At 39.4% G+C, this 20,484-nt stretch overlaps 1 protein-coding gene across 1 annotated transcript in view; it reads left to right on the top strand.

Annotated features, from left to right (window-relative positions):
- The first annotated feature begins 14,148 nt into the window (after positions 1–14,148).
- Positions 14,149–20,484, top strand: part of Ephrin (ephrin) — a 392,439-nt gene continuing 386,103 nt past the window's right edge. The window contains exon 1 of the mRNA XM_090371902.1: positions 14,149–14,455. Coding sequence (XP_090228028.1) covers positions 14,349–14,455 — 107 coding nt within the window. The 5' untranslated portion in view covers positions 14,149–14,348. The remainder of the gene's footprint in view (positions 14,456–20,484) is intronic.

Raw genomic sequence — 20,484 nt, 5'->3', positions numbered from 1 at the left:
CATTAATTTGCCAAGAAGACGCATGCATGCGTACCGCATAGTAGGAAAAACACAAAATAAGATGAAAATAAGAAAAGTATGAGTGGAATCAGTCATTCTAATACAGTTTAGTCAAGTATTCAATAATCTGCTTAATAAATATGTGTGGAAGTTTTCTGTAATGCTAGTGGACCTAAGGAATCTTTTGGAAGAGAGTACTAATGTTTTTCAGCTATGCACAAACCCGCTGTGCCAATTAAGCTTTCTTCATGGGTGCTTACGAATACTTACTACGTTGTAGAACAACCGTCTACAGCTATTTTCATTGGCTCAGAGAGATCGTGTTATATAGTGACAAGCAGAAGGTAAATAAATATGTACATAAATAATTAAAGAAATGCTAACTTAGTTAAGTTATTGAGATTCAGAGGTGACAGCCAGGATTTTTTGATGGTATTAATTGAAGCTGGCTCAAAATGAGTGGAAGGATGAGAAGTTGAGGTCAGAAAGGTTCATCCTGGTGAATTTTCTTGGGCTGTATTTATTGAGGTGTTCGGACACTTTGAAGTCTGGCCCCTAAGAGCTATTATCTATGCGGTCAAAGCCCTTTGGCCAGAAAAATACGAACCTTTGTATTAAGACAGAAGAAATGCAAGTAGATGCAAAGAAAACTGACATGGAATGATGATGAGTTGCCTCGTTGAGTATAAAGACTGCAGTAATCTCAAGCCAGAATGGGGAGAACGCGTGATCCCAGACTTTGAAAAAAGGTATCGTGGGTTGCACGTTTAGCAGGAGGCATGATTCAAGAAACAAAATACATAACTGTTTTCTCAAAAGCATCCATCTCAAAGGTTTTAAATAACTGGAAAGCAAGCGGTTCTTCCACATCTCTAATGCTTAAATGTGCAGTAAAACAATACTTCAAGAGCAAAGCCGTCATACTCTACGGAGGACTGTAAGGAAAAATAGGACACCCACTGTGCAGCAAATAACATCTGAATTCAACTAAGCTCAGAACGTCTTGATTGGACAGTGAAACAATGGAAGAAAGCCATGTGGTGAGACGAATCACGATACACTTTGCTTTGCACTGATGGTAGACAGAGAGTGTGGCTAGATCCTCATGAAACGATGGACCCGGCTTGCTTTTTTGTGACGACCGAAGCATCTGGAGGTAGTAATCATGGTATGGGGAATTGTTTTTTTTTTTTTTTTTTTTTAGGGAGTACCTTAACTTTGTATCAGATCTACTGCTGCACCCTGCAATGTTATACTTTTATTCCGAAGGTGATGGCAATGTAACAACTCATTCAAGAGTGATTCGGAGAACAAGACACGGATTTCCGCCTTCGTCGTTGGCCCTCACATTCATTTGATCTCAATCCTATTGAGAATGTGTGGGATTTGCTGAGGAGAGCTATTCGGCAACGAAATACTCTTCCTTCAACTTTGTCACATCTACGTGATATTTTGCTGGCAGAATGGTTACAATTAGACCAAACAACATAAAATATTTTATAGAATTCATGCCGCGCTGCACATTTGCTGTTATTCGAAACAAAGGCGGGCCAATTCGATACAAAATAAAAGTTCGTACGTACTTTTTTGTCATTGAGTATTTATACAAGGATATGAGGTCTGTGGTTTATTAAATATAATTTTCTGGCATGGGCATTTTATTATTACTTACGGGGACTTCTCTTTTTCATTAATGAGTCAGCAATGCGGTGGATTAAATCATAGACCTAGTTGAAGACTGGTAGAAGTAGAGGTTAGTGAAGGCTGACTGATGGAGAATCATTTTTGAAAATTGCGGTTTGCTTTTTAATGAAGCTTGCTGCTGCTCTAAAAGCAGCTTTAGTTGGGTGAGGTTGTGTTCAAATAGACACGAGAGCAGTTTTGTCCTTCTTTGAAGGGAAGACTATACCATTGTTCCACATTCAGCTGAAGTTTCATTCACGCTATAACTGATAGATTGGCGTGGTGGAGGTCAAAAGCATCCTGATCATTGACGATTAGCATGGATCTTAAGCAACGAATCTTGGGGTTATTGCCTTATCATTTTACTATGTGATTCATGTAGAAACGTAACAAGAGAAAGATCTTACAACGATCGTTGGAGAACACCTTAATGGAGGCGACCTTTCAACACGGTAGCTCTTGATCGAACTGATAATTTCCAATGCCATAGGCAGAGAGGTTGGCTTATTAGCCAAACTCTCTGAACAGAGTCAAGCGCCTTTGACAGGTAGATGTAGATGACATATACAAAATGGAGATGACAAGGCCGCCGTAGCCTAGTGGTCAGGCGCGCAGGTGCATAAGTACACGTGCCTTGAGTGACCGGGGCAGTCAAGCCCGTGACTGCTGAATATCTTGTGAACTCCTCTGACCGTTTGTTCGTCCCGGAGTATAAACAGGAAAAAATAAAAATAATAATATACAAAATGGAATCTATCAAATACCAATTTAACCTCACCGCAGAGAACAGTTAAATTTTTTACAGTTGATCTTTTGTTGGAGTCTGTGTTGTTCTTTAGCCAAAAGACCTTTAATTTAGCAAAAAAATTGAAGCAGACGACTTTTTTTTCCGAACACCATGAGATAGATAGATATTGTGTTAAAATAGTAATTGGCTTGAAATTAGAAATTTTGACCTTTTAACTCTTTTTACACTGAGGTTATTTTACCAATATTTTATGCTTCTCAGAAGAGGTTTATTTGAATTGGAGCATTTTTTAAAATAATTGGTTGAATCGCAATAAACCCTTCTTTCAGTTTTGAGAATTCAGTAGGCTTGGAAAAGTCGAAACTGTTCAGATTCAAATTTAAGTTTTATTTTATTTATTTTTCTCCGGCAATATTCTGTTTCAAGATGGGGTTTAAGTTTTCTTGAGTTATGCTATGGTGGTCTTAAATCACTTAATCAGAGGTTAAATAGGTGAAACAAAGGAATAAAGTAACGTTATGAGATTATAGAGAATAGTGTGGTGGCCGTTGTTGCTCTCTGCAGGAAAATAAGCAGACCTTCCGACAGCAGAAACACTAAGTGGATTTGTGGGTTTAAATTTCAATTTTTCTTTTGCTCACAAGCGGATCCACCTTACCAAGAAAACTCCGCACGTCACACAAATGTGCGAACGAGAATTATGAACCTCTAGAATAGAGAAGTAGAAGTTTCCTTTTTTAAGTAATCGCCGTTCGATGCCGCTAGTCCGTATAAAAACACTGCGAATGTGTTGTAAAATGCGAGCCGAAAAATCTCCGCTCGGTGAAAGATGGAAGCGAGTGGGGCATTTGGTGATGGCTGGCTTGAACGCGCACGGCACCCAGCGATTCTAGTTATAGTAACTGCGTATAAAAATCTAAACGATAGGACATGAATTTGTTTATGTCAATTTCACAACTCGCGCCCGCCAGTTGATGCCGCTCGCTTTTATTGTTGTCGTTGCCAAGTGAATCGCAGCTCGAGCACGAACATATACGTGATCTGTTGCTTGAGGCCTGGCTTGTCTTTCTTCGCCACAGCACATAAATTTATTTCTCCACGTTCTGTAGTTGCTAGTAAGCGCAGCATGGTCGTCTTCGAAGAGCAGGTGCAGATCACTTCTCGTGCACAATACCTTGGCTTGGTAAACAGTCTAGTGCCGTTACTAACCAAAGAATTCTGCTCCGCCAAGCTGGATAGTGTTTTTTTTTTTTTTTTTTTTTTTATTATGATTTTATTTTTCTCCGCCGTATTCTATTTCAAGAACGGGTTCGTGTTTTGTTGAGCTGTGCTGTGGCGGACTTAACGACGTGCTTGACACCTAGCTATTCTTGGTATCGGGTTCTGTTTGCGCTGTAGTTTCAAACTGGAATTCACAACTTCCGTATTCTTCATAAATAAAGCGGGTGTTTGATGCGAAACTGCACTTCGATAAAAATCAAACATTGAGCATTTCGACTGGAATGGCTAGATTTATCTTACTCATCTGTGTTGATGCATCTATGCAAAGAAGAACAATGTTATCCTGCTAAATACTACAGTCTAAACCAGATTACAGCGCACACCTTTCTGTACGTATATATTTTATATAGGTTAATCCTAATAAAAGGATATTTTTTATGACTACGAGAAGTGGTGATATTCTAGTGGCTCCATCTGTCGGCGCACCTGGTCCGACATTTACTTCACCTGTAGCACGACATCTGCATGCCAACAGAGCACGTTCGTTTGTTTTGAATTTACTTGGTACCGATAAGGCTGTGAGGTGTCATTGTATTACTTCTGTAAATTGCTTTTGTTTTATGAACGCGTTTTGTGTTTCTGCGATGAAAAACAAGGATTTCTGGAGGGGAAAAACCCATGTGATTCTCTTCGTCACCGTGTGAGGAAGGGGAAAGGAAAAAAAAAACAAAGTTCCCCGTCTAGACGGAATTCGAACCCAGGACAACAGAGCACTTGATAAACTGACAGACATTTAACCCTCCTGATACCAGTAGAATTTAGATACTGGCCCCAGTGACAGACGATACTTGTAGAAAAGATTGACGGTGCTGGAAACTGTACCCGAAGTATTTCTAGACTTCTTGCATTTTCTCTCTTCTTACTCAGGGCATTTTTTTGGGATCTTGTTTGCAGGCAGTAAATCATGACCCTTTTCTACGAGGCTTGCTGGGAGATTTAACTATCGCTTACTAAAGTTACGTTTAATAGCAACAAAATATCACTTGTTACCATGACTCACAAACAGCCCGCAAGGGGGCGTTGCCGGCCTTTTCTGGTTCCTGCACTTCTATCTGAACAGTGATTGATGATGCTCTAAGCTATTCATTATCTCCTGTGGAAACATTTTACCCGACGAAAACTGAAGTTTGAATTACCCCCTTGGTCAGATGGTGAAGGGACTCAATCGTTGACCAAATTTCTAACCCCCCTGCGAACACTCGTTTCATTGTGTGCTAGTTTGATAGTCTGTTAAAAGTTTCTTTCAGTAGCTAACGTCACTCCACTTAATTAGAAGACAAATGAAGATATTTTGAATTGCATTTTTGGTTCATGCATTGCCCACCATAGATTGCTGTAAAAAATCCGCTTGTTAGCGAACTATGAACAGTAATCTTTATGAGAGAGAGACATACAGCGAAATTGAGAAAGCTAAGAGAGAGAGAGAGAGAGAGAGAAAGAAAGAAATTATATTAATCTTGTGGCACAATGGTTGTGATGTTGAAATAGATAGAAGGAATGAGATCATCTTCACAGTGCGTTCCCAGCATATGTATTCATTCCTCTCTCTCGTAAGCCAGTGGAGCGAGTCTTGGTGGCTTATTCTATTTGCCAAACATGCTTGATCATGTTAATAAGCTGCTGCCGACTCGGAAAAAATAAACTTCATTGTCTGTGGTTGGAAGCAGTGTTAATGGGCGAGAAATGGGAAGGTACGGCGAAATTTCCCACGACACTGCTTTATTTTGGCCGCGTAAAGCGCCATCGTTAACCGTTTGATTGCCGCTGGCGGCCAAATAAACAGCGACATTGTGACCTTTCGTCTTTCGTCGATGGAGGCGAATAGAGAAAACTAATGTGGCCGCGTAAAGAAAAATCGATTAAATACCCATACAAGTGGCAAATTCAGTAATGAAGGTGGGTTGATCTGCGTGCCGAATCGATTCTATTGTATCTGCTCACGAGGCCTTCCAATAAATTTGGAAGAAGTTTACAAATAAAGATCAGAGAAGAGTTGTATCCCTACCAGTTGTCATTAAGGATGTTTACGGGAACTCGGTGAAATCGTTTGATGTCAGCTTCAGTTACTAAACAGGTCCTAAAGAAGTTAGGCTTAATAAATGGCTGAAAACCCATCATAAGCATATTTAATTTAGGCTTCACTTATCGGCTGGATCATCGAGAGACAATCATTAATTTGTGTGAATGTATCACCCAGGACTTCATCAAGCAAGTGAATCCTAACTGTGCCCTGGCATGAAAAATCGCACTTGGTGGAAGAAAATCCTATTTTTATTTTTTTCTGGTCTAGTAGTAATCTCGGCCGCACTGCACTCACGAGTCGACCTGGTCAAGTGGTTCTCTCTGTTCAAGTGGTATTTCTAATCATGAGACATCTTATAGTAAGGGAAGCAGAATAGAGAAAACATTAACATTATACAGTGTACTTAAATTGCAGAAAGCTGATTCTCAGGGTGTATATGGAGGAAGGTTGTTCAAAACAGTCAAAGATGAATGAGGAGACAGAAAACTAAGTTGATGATTGTGAACTTCAGACATCCCTGGAAATATCTACAGAAATGGCATGAAGGAAAGGTGAATATGTGACAGGAACGTGAAGTTAATGGGTAGAAGAGAGTTTGCGATATTTCCTCGTACAACACTATAATTGTCTGTAATTTAAAAAAAAAAAAAAAAAAGCCTCACTTCATCTTGACATCGACTAACTCAGCACCAGGTGAAAAATCCTAAACGTTTTTGGAACCCCAAGTCGTTTCCAACTAAGTCGCGGAAGGCAAATGGCCGTCATAGCTTTCTTTAATAACTTTTTCTAGCTATGGAGAAGAAGAAGAAGAAAAATAAATAAATAAATAAAATAAAACAAAACGTTATTCTGCTTGCATGTGTATTGTACGCTTTCCTTGTAGACGTAATATCAGGGTATTGTGTAAAACTAATTTTTAATGAAAACTATCTCTTTCGCTTTTATTTTCATGACTAAACGCAGTTTTCTTCATATCCTTTCTTTTTCCTGATATAATGCTTTTAAGGTGCATGCCCTCTGTGATAGTATAATGAGTTCGCCACTTGACACTTTATTTGGAGATATGTAGGTTCAAATCTTGTCCCAGACTGAAAGAATTCTTAAGGACCTCTTCAATCGAGGCCGTAATTAGTCGATCTCTAGGATTTTGAAAGTAAAACGCCATCTACTTTTACATGTGGGTAATACAGCTGCGTACTGTAGAGGGCCCACGATCGCAGGTGCCTTTTATCTATTCCCGAAGATACGCAGCTTTGCTGTTAACATACATCAAGTTATATTTGTTAGCGCACGATATTTAGTTGTGTTTTATATATCTTATATAGAATGTTCAACTATTTCATTAATGGACTGTTTTTTTTTTTTTATGGTGTATTCTTAAAATTGACTTTTGCAAAATTGTAAATAACTGGCTCCGCGAGTTACTTGCTCACGGTGTTGTAAATATTCCATATGGCCCGGATCACGTTCAAGTGATCAGTTAATGAAAAAAATTGTCATCCAAGCGTAAGAATAAGATAAGCCATAGGAAATATTGAGGGCAAGAGCTCGAGTTTTTCTGAATTATTCCGAGTTTAGAAACATAAATTTCAAGATGGGTTTTAGAGAGAGATGTTCGTGTACGTTTATTTTGATAATTAGCTAAGACTAGGAAGTCTGCAATATAGTTTAGGATCCGGAATTGATTGATTTCTCCATTATTTTAATAATTATTTAAGTTAAAGGCGTTCAATGTTTTTTTTTTTTTTTTTTTTTTTGCTGGATCTGGGCAACTTTTCATGTTTCAGAAAAAATCTCGGTACAGAAAAAGAGGTTAAAATGACATCAACACGAACAGATCCTCTAAGGAACAGGTATTAAGAACGACTGGAAAAATGCTGTCAGAACCAAAATACTTTTTGGCATTGATTAGTTACGATTCTTCTTATCTCTTTCTGGTAAATACCAAAGGGGCATTGAGACAAGATTCACCAAGAGAATTCAGTGTAGAAGTTGGAAGGACAAAAGAATGGTGTCGGTCAGCTTTGATCTTTTTGGTTAGGTTGCAATATTCCTATCTGAACGCTTGAGAGGCGGAAGTGAAGATGGATGAACGATGTGGCAAATGCCACCGTAGCCTATTGGTCCTGCGAGAGGGTACATAAAGTACACGTGCTTTGAGTGATCATGGTTCGACCCTACGTGATTACTAAATACGGAGCTGTTTCTTGCCTCTCTATTTTGTGAACTTCTCTGACCGTTTGTCGTCCCGGAGTATAACCATTTAAGCCTAAATGGTTATCAAATGAACTAATGAGACTCGTGACAGAGAAGAAAAATGCATGGGATGCATATAAATTATCAAGCGACTCAGAAACCTATGGCAGATATACGCTAGTCTGTAATCAGGTCACAAAGGAGGTTAGGCAGGCGAAGGCAGATTACGAGAAATATTTGGCAAAGGATGCTAAGAAAAACAGCAAGGATTTCTTTACTTATATAAACTCTAAAAGGAAGGGGATGAATCTTATTGATCCACGTGATATCGATTGTTCGACTGTTGATGATCCTGCTCAGATAGCAAACAAACTGAATGAGTATTTTGCATTTACATTCACACATGAGGAGTTATTAAGGTTTGAAAATGGCAGAAGGTTATCAAATTGTAGCAGGGTGCTTAATGATTTTGTAATAACTGAGAGCAAAGTGGAGGAGAAATTGTTGAAGTTAAACATAAGAAAGGCACCTGGGATGGATGGGATCTATCCAGTTATATTAAAGGAGGCGGCAAAGCAACTAAGCAAACCCTTAGCCATAATCCTTGGACTCAGGGGAGGTCCCCACGGACTGGAGATGTGCAAATGTATCCACAATTCACAAAGGGGGATTGAAGGGTGACACGAGTAATTACAGACCAGTTAGTTTAACTTTGTTCCGGATAAAATAATGGAATCACTGGTTAAAGAAGCATTGCAGGATCATCTAGACAAGACTGCAGCAATAATTCAGACACAGCATGGGTTTGTTAAGGGAAAGTCTTGTCTGACAAATTTGATAGGATATTATGATGTGGTTACAAAGGAACTGGATGCAAAAAATAATTTTGATATCATATACTGTATTTGGATTTCAGGAAAGCTTTTGACACTGTTGCGCATGGAAGACTATTGTACAAATTGGAGGAGAAGGAGAGAATGGTATTAAGGGTAAGTTGCTACAATGGATAAAAGGATGGTTAAGTGGGAGAAGACAGAGGGTGGTAATCAATGGGTGCTGCTCTTCGTGGATTAATGTTATTAGTGGAGTCCTACAGGGTTCAGTGTTGGGTCCACTGTTGTTTTGTATATTTATCGATGATATTGATTGATGAAGATTGATTATGATATTGATTTGTATATTGATTGATGAAGGTATATCAGACTTAGTGTCGAAATCGATCTCAGATTTATTAAGAACCTTCTTGCATCAGCTTGGGAATTAAATGTGATATTCAAATGTAGTTGCAGCCCTCACATATTTGCTGAAATACTACTGTAGTGAATTCTAGTAGAGTAAATAGAAAGCGAAATAAAATATTTCCTTCGTGTTAGAATCATTTCAGTGATAAACACTGAACAGATTCCGATATGGGAGATTTAAAACAGCAGTTTAACTTGAGAAATACGAATTACATAGGACAACCATTTGGCTTTTGTATTAATGTCAGACAACATGAGAAGTGAAAAAAAGGGGCTTCGTGGGAAAAAAGATTATGACTGCGTTGTGATCTGAGCTACTTCGAATAGAGTTGACTGTTGCAGCTTAGTTAAAGGGTTTATTGGCAAAGAAGAGACCGAGAGAGTTCGTGACCATCTAGTATTGTAGGAGATGAGTGAACAATTGGGTTAAATCTTGTAAATGATCAAAGCCTCACATCTGTGTATACGAGGTTGGTGTGATTGAAAAAATAAGTCGTTTTGGATTATCAACATCTCCAAGGAAAATGACTTCGTTCTTGGGAGGGTTAGTTCGAAGAAAGTTAAGTATCGAGATAAGAGGGTTGAAAATATTTGGATGACACAAGGACTGCAGATGTAAAAGTCAGATAGAGAAAGTTGAAGATTTTGAGATATTTTAGTAGATGCTTGCACAAATGGCATCTTTGAAATGGGAGAAATCATGGACGGTCATTAGAAGAAGATTTAATACACTTTCCTTGTAGGATCTCGTGGAACATTTCATATATTTTATCATACTTACCGAACAGATTATAACTGCTGTAATCTCTATTTTTAATCTGTTTAATACCTGAAAATAGGTTCATTCGTGGATTATTGGGCCGATAATTTTAAGTAACCAGTAAGTCTTTTTCGGGTTGTACATGTAAACTCTGCTTAGGTGATTATATATGTGACGATATTGGAACGCGTTTAAAAATATTGATGTTAGTGCTAACTTCGACGGACATAAATTTTCACACTTTGTAGTAGGAGGGTCATAGTCGTAATGACCAAACTGAAGCGAAGATGTCAAAACTACTAAGTCACTTGTGTCTTCACATTCAGTTTAATTATGAATTATATTACAACTAAATTTGAAGTTCGAGACAAATTAATAAAATACTACTCCACAAAGTTGGTCTTTGTGCAAAGCTCCTACGCTTTTTCGTATCTCACTAGACTGTTTAGAAGAGAGGGGAAAAAAAAAAAAAAACACACACAATCCTTAAAACTTCGACCGATCACGGTTTTTTTTCAACTGGTGTAATTACCAGTGCTGTGCTTCTATTACACTGGCACAGTATGTATTCCACCATTGCAGAAGGAAGAATCATATTTCAGTGATTACTGAGTCTAATATATTGCAGAGAGAAAAATGATATACATATTTCTAAATCGGTGCCATTTGTTTTAATTCAGACTCTACTGAGTTGGTAATATTTTACCAGCTTGCAGGGGAGAAAATAAAACTAAAAAAAAAAAAAAATAAATAATAATAATAATAAATAATAAAAGTAATTAATTCATTAACGGACTATGAATAATGAACGAAAATTTTAATTTATCAGAAAACAAATAATATTGCATTATTTCGTTACAATTAAAAAAAACCAAATATCAATAACTGGTATAACCATCTCTTGGACTCTCTGGTGGTAACCAGCAAGTAGTAGACAAACCTTTTGTTAACGAGTGTCTCTACGAGTTGCTGTTTTGTGGGATGTTGCGATACTATTTCTTTTTCCATCATCTGCAAATGAGTTTTGACGGAGACTGAAAGCAGAACTGTTAGCTGGCAATTTGAAATAAATAAATAAATAAATAAATTTTCTGTTTATACTCCGGGACGACCAAACGGTCAGAGGAGTTTACAAGAAACAGCACCGTATTCAGCAGTCGCGGGCTTGAACCCCGGTCACTCAAGGCACGTGTACTTATGCACCCGCGCGCCTGACCACTAGGCTACGGCGGCCTTATACGGAATATACGGAAATTATATACGGATAATATATACGGAAATATATACGGAAATATTGTTTTTGTAAATGATATTTTACCTAAAACGAATCATATTTATAGAATATTGCTAGAAATTGACGTTAAAATATTGAATTAGCAAATAAATCTAAAAATAGAAAAAAAATTTCCTCTTTGCACTAGGAAATGGTCAAAATTGTCTTGAGAAATGTAGTTACCGCGTGATAGAAGGAATTCGTTGTAGTAGGAATCAAGCTACTCTCCAAAACTTGAATGTACATACGTTGAGTGATCACTGAATTATAACCACCTACCTAATACTTCGTAGGTCCTCTTTTGCCCTCAGTACAGCAGCTGTCTGACGTGGATTCGACAAGATCGGAAGCGTTCGGGAGGTATGGCCAACCAAGCTGTGTGCGTAATGCGGTCAGTAATGCAGGTATGGAGGTGATTGGTGTATCCAGACGCCTCATATGCCTTTCCATAGTGTCCTACAAGTGCTCTATGGGATTGATATCGGCGGAGTTCGGAGGCCAATCGATATGCTGGAAGTCAGAACTGTGTCGCTCAAACCATTCCTGCACATCAAGTGCCCGATGGCTCAGCGCATTGTCATCTTGAAAGACACCATCGCCATTCGGGAAAAAGTGTAACATAGCGAGATGTACACAGTCATCAAGCAGTTAACGATAGTGGAGACCGCTGATACGTTGTTCCACATGCACCAGGGGTCCGAGTTCCTGCCAGTGAAACATGCCCCACACCATACAACTGCCTCCACTGGCCTGCACTTTTGATACCATGCATGATGGATCAAGAGCTTCATGTTGTTGCCAAATCCGTACACGACCATCCAAGGTGTGGGTAAATAACGCGAGTCATCCGACCAGACACCTTCTTCCAGTCTTTTAACGTCCAACTTGCATGCTCTTTGCACCAGGCGAGTCTTTTACGCCGATGAACCTTGATTAGGAGAGGATGCCGTAGGTGTCGTCTGCTGGTATAGCCCATACGTGCGAGCGTGCGATGCATGGTCATGGCAGATATTATTCCGGGTTGGCCCATGTTATATTGGGTAGTCAACTCTTGAACAGTACTTCGCCTGTACGAGTCGTCGGACCCGGCGCTCACCTCTAACTTCAACCTTTCGCTGACCTTTGCAGTTTTGCCGTCGGGTCGCTGTTTGACCATTTTGATGCCAGTCCTGGTACACTTTAACTACGGCCGCTCTGGAACACCCCACCAGTGCAGCAGTTTGGGAAATCGAGGCACCATCTCGGCGAGCTCCTTTATCAAAGTCCGATAAATCCTTCTTTTTACCCATCACGCTCGGAATTTTACTGCCTACCGAACTACTGACACCTTATCTATGCTACGTAGGTCGACTAACTGCTCACTCTCGTACCTCATGTGGTCAACGGATCGCATTCACTTTTCATAAGGATGGTCATAATTCAGTGATCACTCAGTGTATACACATATGCATTCGTTGTGCTTCAGACAAAGTGAAGTTGTTCCTACATCCTTGTCGAAATGTATCCCTTAATCTTATGGTTACATAAGAACGTCACTTTTTCTAGAATACAATCAATTGTATTCTAGAAATAGTGACGAAATAGACAATTGTTAGCCTACTTGAAATGTTCTTTGGCCAGCTTTAATCGACCATCACTTGTGTTTTTGCAATTTCCGAGATCGATACTTTCAGTCCCATGCTTCACGATCTTCGAGCGGTTCTAGCATTTAGAGATATCCTAGCGCTTTCCTTGCACTCACTTCTGAGCGGAGGGTGTTGTATTGTTTATAGGAAAGTCTGTATAAATAACTGCTGTAATTGGGAAGATAGATTGTTTCCTACCACTTCTGAATTTTTTGCCTTCTGTTTTATAATCAGCCTCTCAGACAGCATGAAGTTTTCAGTGTCTTACACGTACAGTCACTTAGATGCTTCCGCCAAGTATAATCTGGCGCGACAGGTAAGATTATTTTTTAGTTGATCCAGAGGCCCTAAAGTATAACCGTTAGGTTGGATCTGTTCTAAACCCAGGCATTTTCCTCTGACTGCTTTAAAAGCATCTTCACCAAGTAACTCATGTACACACACCTCCTTTCCTCAAAACCCGAAGGATTTACAGGTGCCTTTAGTAAGATGGTTCCGTGAGTGATATCAGATTACCTGGTTTTGCTAGATGGAAAAAAAAAATTGGTAATAAATTTAATGAGAATTTGGTTGGGTGAGAATCCTTTGCTTTATTTTTTCAGGCCAACAGAAAACCAAGACACGTGGTATAAGAGGTGTCGTCTCAAACGTGCGAGAAAGTTAGCCAGGGACCGTAACTTTTAGTTTTAGTATCGCAAACTTTCTTTTGCCTTTAGCTTGGTAAGGAAGCAGAGGGTTATGATGGAGGCACGATTCAATGGTTTCACTCGCTACCAAGCGTGAAGCCTTTTCAGGCCAAAATGCATCGTGCCAGTGTCAGGAAATTGGCAACCCGACAGACGCGATCAAGAAAAGTTTCTGAAGTCTTCTGAACAGATGACGGTAAGGTGAAAAGACTTGAAGGGGACGTCGCTTCGTAATTTCGGTCCACCTTCTCGCACAGGTCGATGAATAGGTGACAGCAAAGGCCTTCCGTACATCTACACAAAGTTAGCGGCCGTGGAAGGCACTTCTTAAAGAGGGACGCCGTCCTATTGATCCACCCGAGTGGATGAATGGCCTAACGCATCAAACCCGTGTTGGATTCAGTGCGTGTGTTGTTGTGTTGTGTGTGTGTGTGCGTGCGCGGTGTCTTTGTCGGTGCACTGGTCACCAGACGGCAGGCGACGCCGTATATCGCTCCTCTGCGGCGCCGACGCTCATTGGCCCATCCCCTCTTCGACGGCGTCCGAGCATTGGTGGCGAGAGTAAGCACGCTTGTCGGTGGTGGTGCCAGCGTTCGCCTGTGACGCGGCGTCGACTCAGAGTGCATCTGGTAGCCGACGAAAGTGTTTTGGCCCGTACGCTGCCGTGGCGAGGTGTTTGTTGCGAGGCTTATGTGCTCCAAGTAAAAGCGTGGATCGGTGCTGCCGCGTGTACACTCACCGGTGTTGTGTGAGGGCGCGTGCAAAAATAGGGGTAGCTGTCGTTCGAGGCTGTCTTTGGTGGTTTTGCTTGTTCCTCGGTTTCCTTGCTAACATGCCATGGATGATCGTTGTAATTCTCTTGACCCTCCTGGACACTCTGTCGTCAGAAGTAGCGTGCATCCGGCTAGCCGACATCTACTGGAACGCCACCAACCCCATGTAAGTACACCGCTTTTTAAAACGTGTCTTACCTAGGATTATCTGTAACCTGTCTAAACTATTGCACTTGGATGGTAGCAAGCCCATCCTCTAACCAGAACGCAGTCACCGGACGAACGTTGAACACATGGGCAAAAAAGCGAATGAAATGGTCGGGTATGTTTACGGTGCACGCGCGGTGTCGCCGACGGATTTTTAAACCGATAACAGCGTGTGAAGTTTCGTCTGTATTTAGCACGTGTATATATGTTGGTAAATACGAAGTTACGTGTCGTTTCTGTGCAAGCCACACGAACTAATAATCCAGTACAGCAGCGAATATTTTAACAGCGTCCTAACAACAGGGTTTCTCAAGAATTTTTCCCCACTCACCTTCACATTGTGGGCGAGGGTTATACGATTTTAACCCTCCCCATTGCTATTTTAAAAATTTCTGTGGATTATTTACAAATTATTGATGGCTACACTAAATACTAGACAGCCTGCTAAGGATTTGTGCTCCCCACCCCAACCTCCCGAACTTTTAAGGATGACCTTCTTTGCAAAGTTTCTAAGACTCATCTCTATAATGAGCTTGTGTAAGGGGACCACATTGTTAGCAAAAAATAAAAATGGAACACTACTATTACATTTTCTAGGAGATGAGAATAAATATTTCGGTTTATTTCATTTTTTTTTTTTTTTGTTTTGTTTTTGCCAAATAACATCAATAAGGGCAATATGCTGGCTCTAATAAATGCAACATATATAAAAGTAGTCAATTTTTGTAGGGACCTATTGCTCTAAAGAACTTTTCCATTATACTCAAATTATGTATTTGAATTTTTAAATGGTAGTTTAGCACCCGGGGTGTCGTATTATTTGTGAACAGCGGAGCTGAGTTAGTTGGTCCTCAGTAGGGTTGTATGTTTTTTTTTTTTTTTGTTTTTTTCTGTCGAAAAAAAACTTTTTTTTTCATGTGGCAAATAAGCAAACCTACCTAAAAATACACAATTTACAGACAATGCACTGAGGTACTCGGATTAGCAATTTATGAAAATTAAGTGTTGTGTTGTAACCAAGAATACGGATGAATAAACCACATTCTCATGCCTTGGTATCCCTCGAACGCATCTATAATTATTGTGTATGCTAAAACAGCTTAGTTTAACCGGGTCATAAATTAATAATGAAATTTCCTTTATATTTGAGGTGACCAGCCTTTAGCTTTATTGTATGAGTTTTGAGTTGGTAGATTATCAAAGGATGGAACTTTTAACCTGGAATAATCACATTCGTCTATTGCGTGGGGGGAGAGGAACTAACGGGGAGAGAGAGAGATGCTAATGGATTGCCGGGAGTGCAGCGCTACCCCGACCTGCTAAGTGAGTTTTACAGCTGTTTTTCAGAGGGTACTAAAAAACCATCCGATAACCCATTTAGAATCCATCTCCTGTTATTTGGCATCCACAAATGGTCTATTTTTTTCCCCTCTAGTTAAAGGCCTTGAGAGAGAATTCCGACCTAACCACAGTAACTCTTATTTTTCTGTTCCCCCGCCCCCAAAGAAAACGAAACCCAGTAGGGTCCCCCAAAATTATACCTGCTTCCCCTTTAAGAACAGCCTGTTTTTGGTGGTGGGGTAGGTGGAGAAGCCGATGAGTTATCGACTTTCTTCAGACTAGGGGTAGTTGTTTATTTTTACAGTACTGTTTGCGTAAAGCTTGGGGGTTATAAAGGGTCATTATTCACTGCCAGCGTTGTTTTTCTGCCCTGGAGTAGACAATAAAAACAATTGGCGGTCACTGTTCACTTGGCAATCGTATGGTCAGAAGGGTGCGTTGAGTGCTATTGAATGGCCATAAGAGGAAATGTCTTAATTTAAGCCGGGCAATAAGGCCTTTTTAAGCCTAAAAAACAAACGATGAAGAAAGCGTCCCAGCATGGCCATTTCAAGAAACGCACTTTACACCAACATTGTTGAAGTGCGAGCCGAAACGTGAACTTACTCCTCGAGCGTGTATTGTTGGAGGCGTGCGCTTATTGCATTATCAAGTTTTTTTTTCTTTCTTTTCTTTTTATCAAGTTTGTCCTTATCTTGAAGCAGATGAAAGATTGATGTCTTTCAGTAAAAGAAAAGTTCGCGTTCCCCCTATTTTCTTTCGTCGATGTAAAAGCAATAAAGTAGAAAAGGATCTTAGGTATCAGAAAGTGTAGATAAGACACAATGAATAGGTAGGGATTGAGCAAAATGGCATCGTATGTACGAAATGTTCATAAACTATTACGGATCGTGTTTAGCTGTAGCAGAGAGCAGCTGTATGGGCAATAGCATGGTTCGATACTTCATTACAAAGAAATAGGATCGTCATAAAGAAGAGAAATGGTTACTTGGTTCCTACGAAGGAAATCAATTAGATATTTAGCTATAAACGCTCATAAATATCTAACGGGGTGTATTAAATAGACATCTTCGGTGATCTAAACATCTAAGGAGCCCACTGCCCAAAAGTAACCCATAGTTTCAACTTCATATTTGTTTTTAAGATAGTGATAGTTTTGAAATAGCATTAATGTTAAAGACTGCGATGAGAAGCCATTTTATATATACGCACACCAACACATTCGCGGTGTATGCTTCATTACTTTTCGCTAATAGGTTGAGTTGTAAATCACCCAAGTTTTGACGTGTTACTCTAGAGCTGTGTATGCTTTTAAATGAATCTTTCCACGAAATACCCACCTAATCGATCGACGTTCCCCATTACCTCCTTTACAACTCAGTTTGCTACTTGACGTTCGCACACACAAGATTAAGATGGGAAATGCCGGATCGAGAGATAATGGCTTGCAGCAGGATTAAAATCTATTTGCACGAGTGCATTTACGGAATTGTCATATTAACGGGTCTCCAAATCTGCGCAAAGGGGAGGGTAAAAAAAAAAAAGCGAAACGCCGTCTGGTTGTCATGCCAACAGTGTATATTTTACGATTTCGGCCAAGCTGGTTACCAAAGCTTTCCACCTGGTCTGTGTCTGCTGGAGTTATAACGATGGATAATTGTCCATCGTAAGCTGCCTTCATTGCTCCTTCCCGGGGAACTGAATCCAGAACTTTTACCAATATCTGTATAAATGCAATTTCTGTTGGTTTCTCAAATGGCTTACAGTTCGGGCCTTTATAATTAACTTGAACAACTTTTGAAAGCGTTGTTTACGTTAGCGTGATAGGCACATAATATGCTGTCAGACTCAGTTCTGCTAATCCCTAATGAGATTGTCATTAGGGACAGCTTTAACTCTGTCTGCCAGTTTTCAAAAACGTGCCCTTATCAGTCGAAGTAAAGATCTCGTCAGAATTTTCCGCGATTTTCTTCAAGTTCGTAATCTCCCCTTCACATCCAGCTGCTTTAATCTCTTTGTAATGGCCGATTCTCGGAGAAAGGTCTGTGAATCAAGAGCGATTTGGATTATTTCCTCTAGTCCCCTCGAAATATCTGCAGATATGATAGGATCATAGTGAGAGAAGTCATTAAGATTTGTTTTGAAATTCGAACTGGAGCTCCTGGGAGCTATTCTACAAAATCTACGGTTGCTAACTTGTAGGTATTAAGTAGGCTTAGCAATTTTTGGCAGTTGATGCCCGAACTACAGAATGATTCGCATCATCAGAAAAATTGTTTTTATTTAAGTTTAAGAGAAAAATACACACATGGAGTAATACTTCAAAAAGAGATCCGTGTCTGCTGAAGAACGAGATACACAGTTGCGCGTCGCTATTCCAATCTATGTACAGAAATATGGTAATATAGTTTACTCTCATCTTGTAAACTCTTCTGACATTGCATATAAAAATCATTTTCTCTTAATAATTCGTCATCCTGAATTATTAACAGAAATTTATTTAATTGGAACATGAGTGAATAAAAGCAGGACCTTGCAATGGTATTCTGGGGCAGAGTGAATGATTGACTTTGGAAGGATCCTCACATCTTGTAAGAACTTTGATTCATAAATTGTATTCGTTTATTTTCCAATTAAAGTTAGAGTGAACAGAATATAGTAATAACATTTAATAAACGTTTTGGTACTCTATTCAGTGTCTGGGTTTAGATGATTCACCTCCAGTGCTGCTCCACGGAATAGAAGAGAGTGGAGCAGCATTGGAGAATTTGAGAGAAAATGCTGTATACACTAACTAGTACCTCTAATGATATATTATTACACTAATAATATAATGTGTATTTTACTCCTACTGATTTTGAGGTGCGAAGGTCAACTACATCTCTTCTCTTAAACAAGGATAATAGTCCAAAATATTTACATCATCAATATCAATACTTTACAGTTGGGCAGATAACTTGAGTAGTCGAGACCCACAAATTTTCGTAAAATCGGACAAATGCTAATGATTTTACGAAAATTAGCGGGTCTCGCTATCAAGTTGTCTGACCAACTGTCTAATAAAGTTTCGAGACTTTAGGACCTCCACATATTTTTTTACTCTATATCAGTACTTTAGTGATTTAAGATCCCATTCCCTTTCACTTAGTTTTTTCGCTAAATTCCCAAAGGTTACATAACTGTTTTTATGCAGTAAATTTTCTTCTTATTTATTTATTTTTAAATTTAGTATGAATTTCCGATTCCGTGCTTCCTCTGGAGTACCTGGGATCGGATTCACGAATTTCTGTTTAGAAACTATGTTCTCAATGGCGATTTTAACCCATATATTATCATTAGTATTGATTATTTTGGATTTGTTTTATCTTTGGATGTTGGGACTTCACCTGAATTGGAGGCCCATGATGATGAAACTTAACTGCAGATTTAATGATTTCCAGCGCGTGACTTTTAAAGTAACTGATGTAAGAGAAATCTTTCTTTTTCTGGGACCTCGTACGAAGTGGTGAATTCTTTAACCACAGTAGTCGAAAAGTAAGGCTTTTTTGTTGATTTGCAACGTGATTAACAGAGCTGTTATCAGCATTCAATATCAAATTATTATAAGATAAGAAATTTAGAGGCGCAGCTTTTCAGTCATTAAAAGGCTGAGTAGTTTGCATAACTTGATTTAAATATATTCTGCACAACATTTCATATTTATTTAATTTTTTAAAAATTTTCCAAGATGCCGCACGGACGAAACATGGACAACACACGCTTAATTCTAGTAGACAAGAGAGACCTAATCAGGTGTTATAAAATAAAAGGCACTTTACAGAATGGCGAAATTTTTCAGTGGGGCCAGTTCCCTGAAGGCAACATCCCGAAGTGTGAACTTTAGCGGGATTATAAGGGTGTGGATGGGAGGTGTCCTATTCTACAGGTGTTGCTTGTCTCGATAACAGAATCTGAAATAAACAACACCTGATCTGTGATTAAAAGCGATTGATTTCCACCCATTTTACCGCCCCAATTGTTTCTGAACCCCAATTTTTGGCAAAGTTTTTTCTGTTAACCTTCCAATTATTGGCACATTTTTTGTGTATAAGCATGTCAGTGCTAACTACGAAAATTAGTACTGTCCTGTAGTTTCTCGGGAAAGAGCGGCCCCTTGAGGATAAGGTGAAGGTCATGCGAAAGGAGGGGTGTTACCGAAGAAACTGATCAGCAGGTTGTCCCTGCTCGCACTCATGCAGGTCACGGTCCCTACGAGGAAAGGCCAACACAGAACTTCAGCCTAGACCCAATGACAGTAGAAAGGGGAGTGAGGGTTCTACTCCCAAAAATGGAAGATTTCTACATGCGCGCGCGACACGAAAATGCGGAATGTACATAACTGGTCATATTTTAACGTTAGACGGATTGGGGACGAATATTTGGGTAATACCAGGAAATAGGGTCATCCTTCCTAGAGTGTGAGATAAACAGAATCTTCCTTTTGCTGTTTGTGTGTGTGTGTGTGTATGTGTGTATATATATATATATATATATATATATACACACACACACACACACACACACACACTGTCTGTTGAGTATAATCTTTAATTGAGTATAATCTTGAGTATAATCTATAAGCCTAATTAGAAAATCATACACCATCAT

This window comes from Mastigoproctus giganteus, chromosome 4 (assembly GCF_048544385.1).
Source record: "Mastigoproctus giganteus isolate SK-2022 chromosome 4, ASM4854438v1, whole genome shotgun sequence".
Lineage (NCBI taxonomy): Eukaryota > Metazoa > Arthropoda > Arachnida > Uropygi > Thelyphonidae > Mastigoproctus > Mastigoproctus giganteus.
The sequence above is the reverse complement of the archived record's forward strand: the minus strand, read 5'-3'. Positions and strand labels throughout refer to the sequence as shown.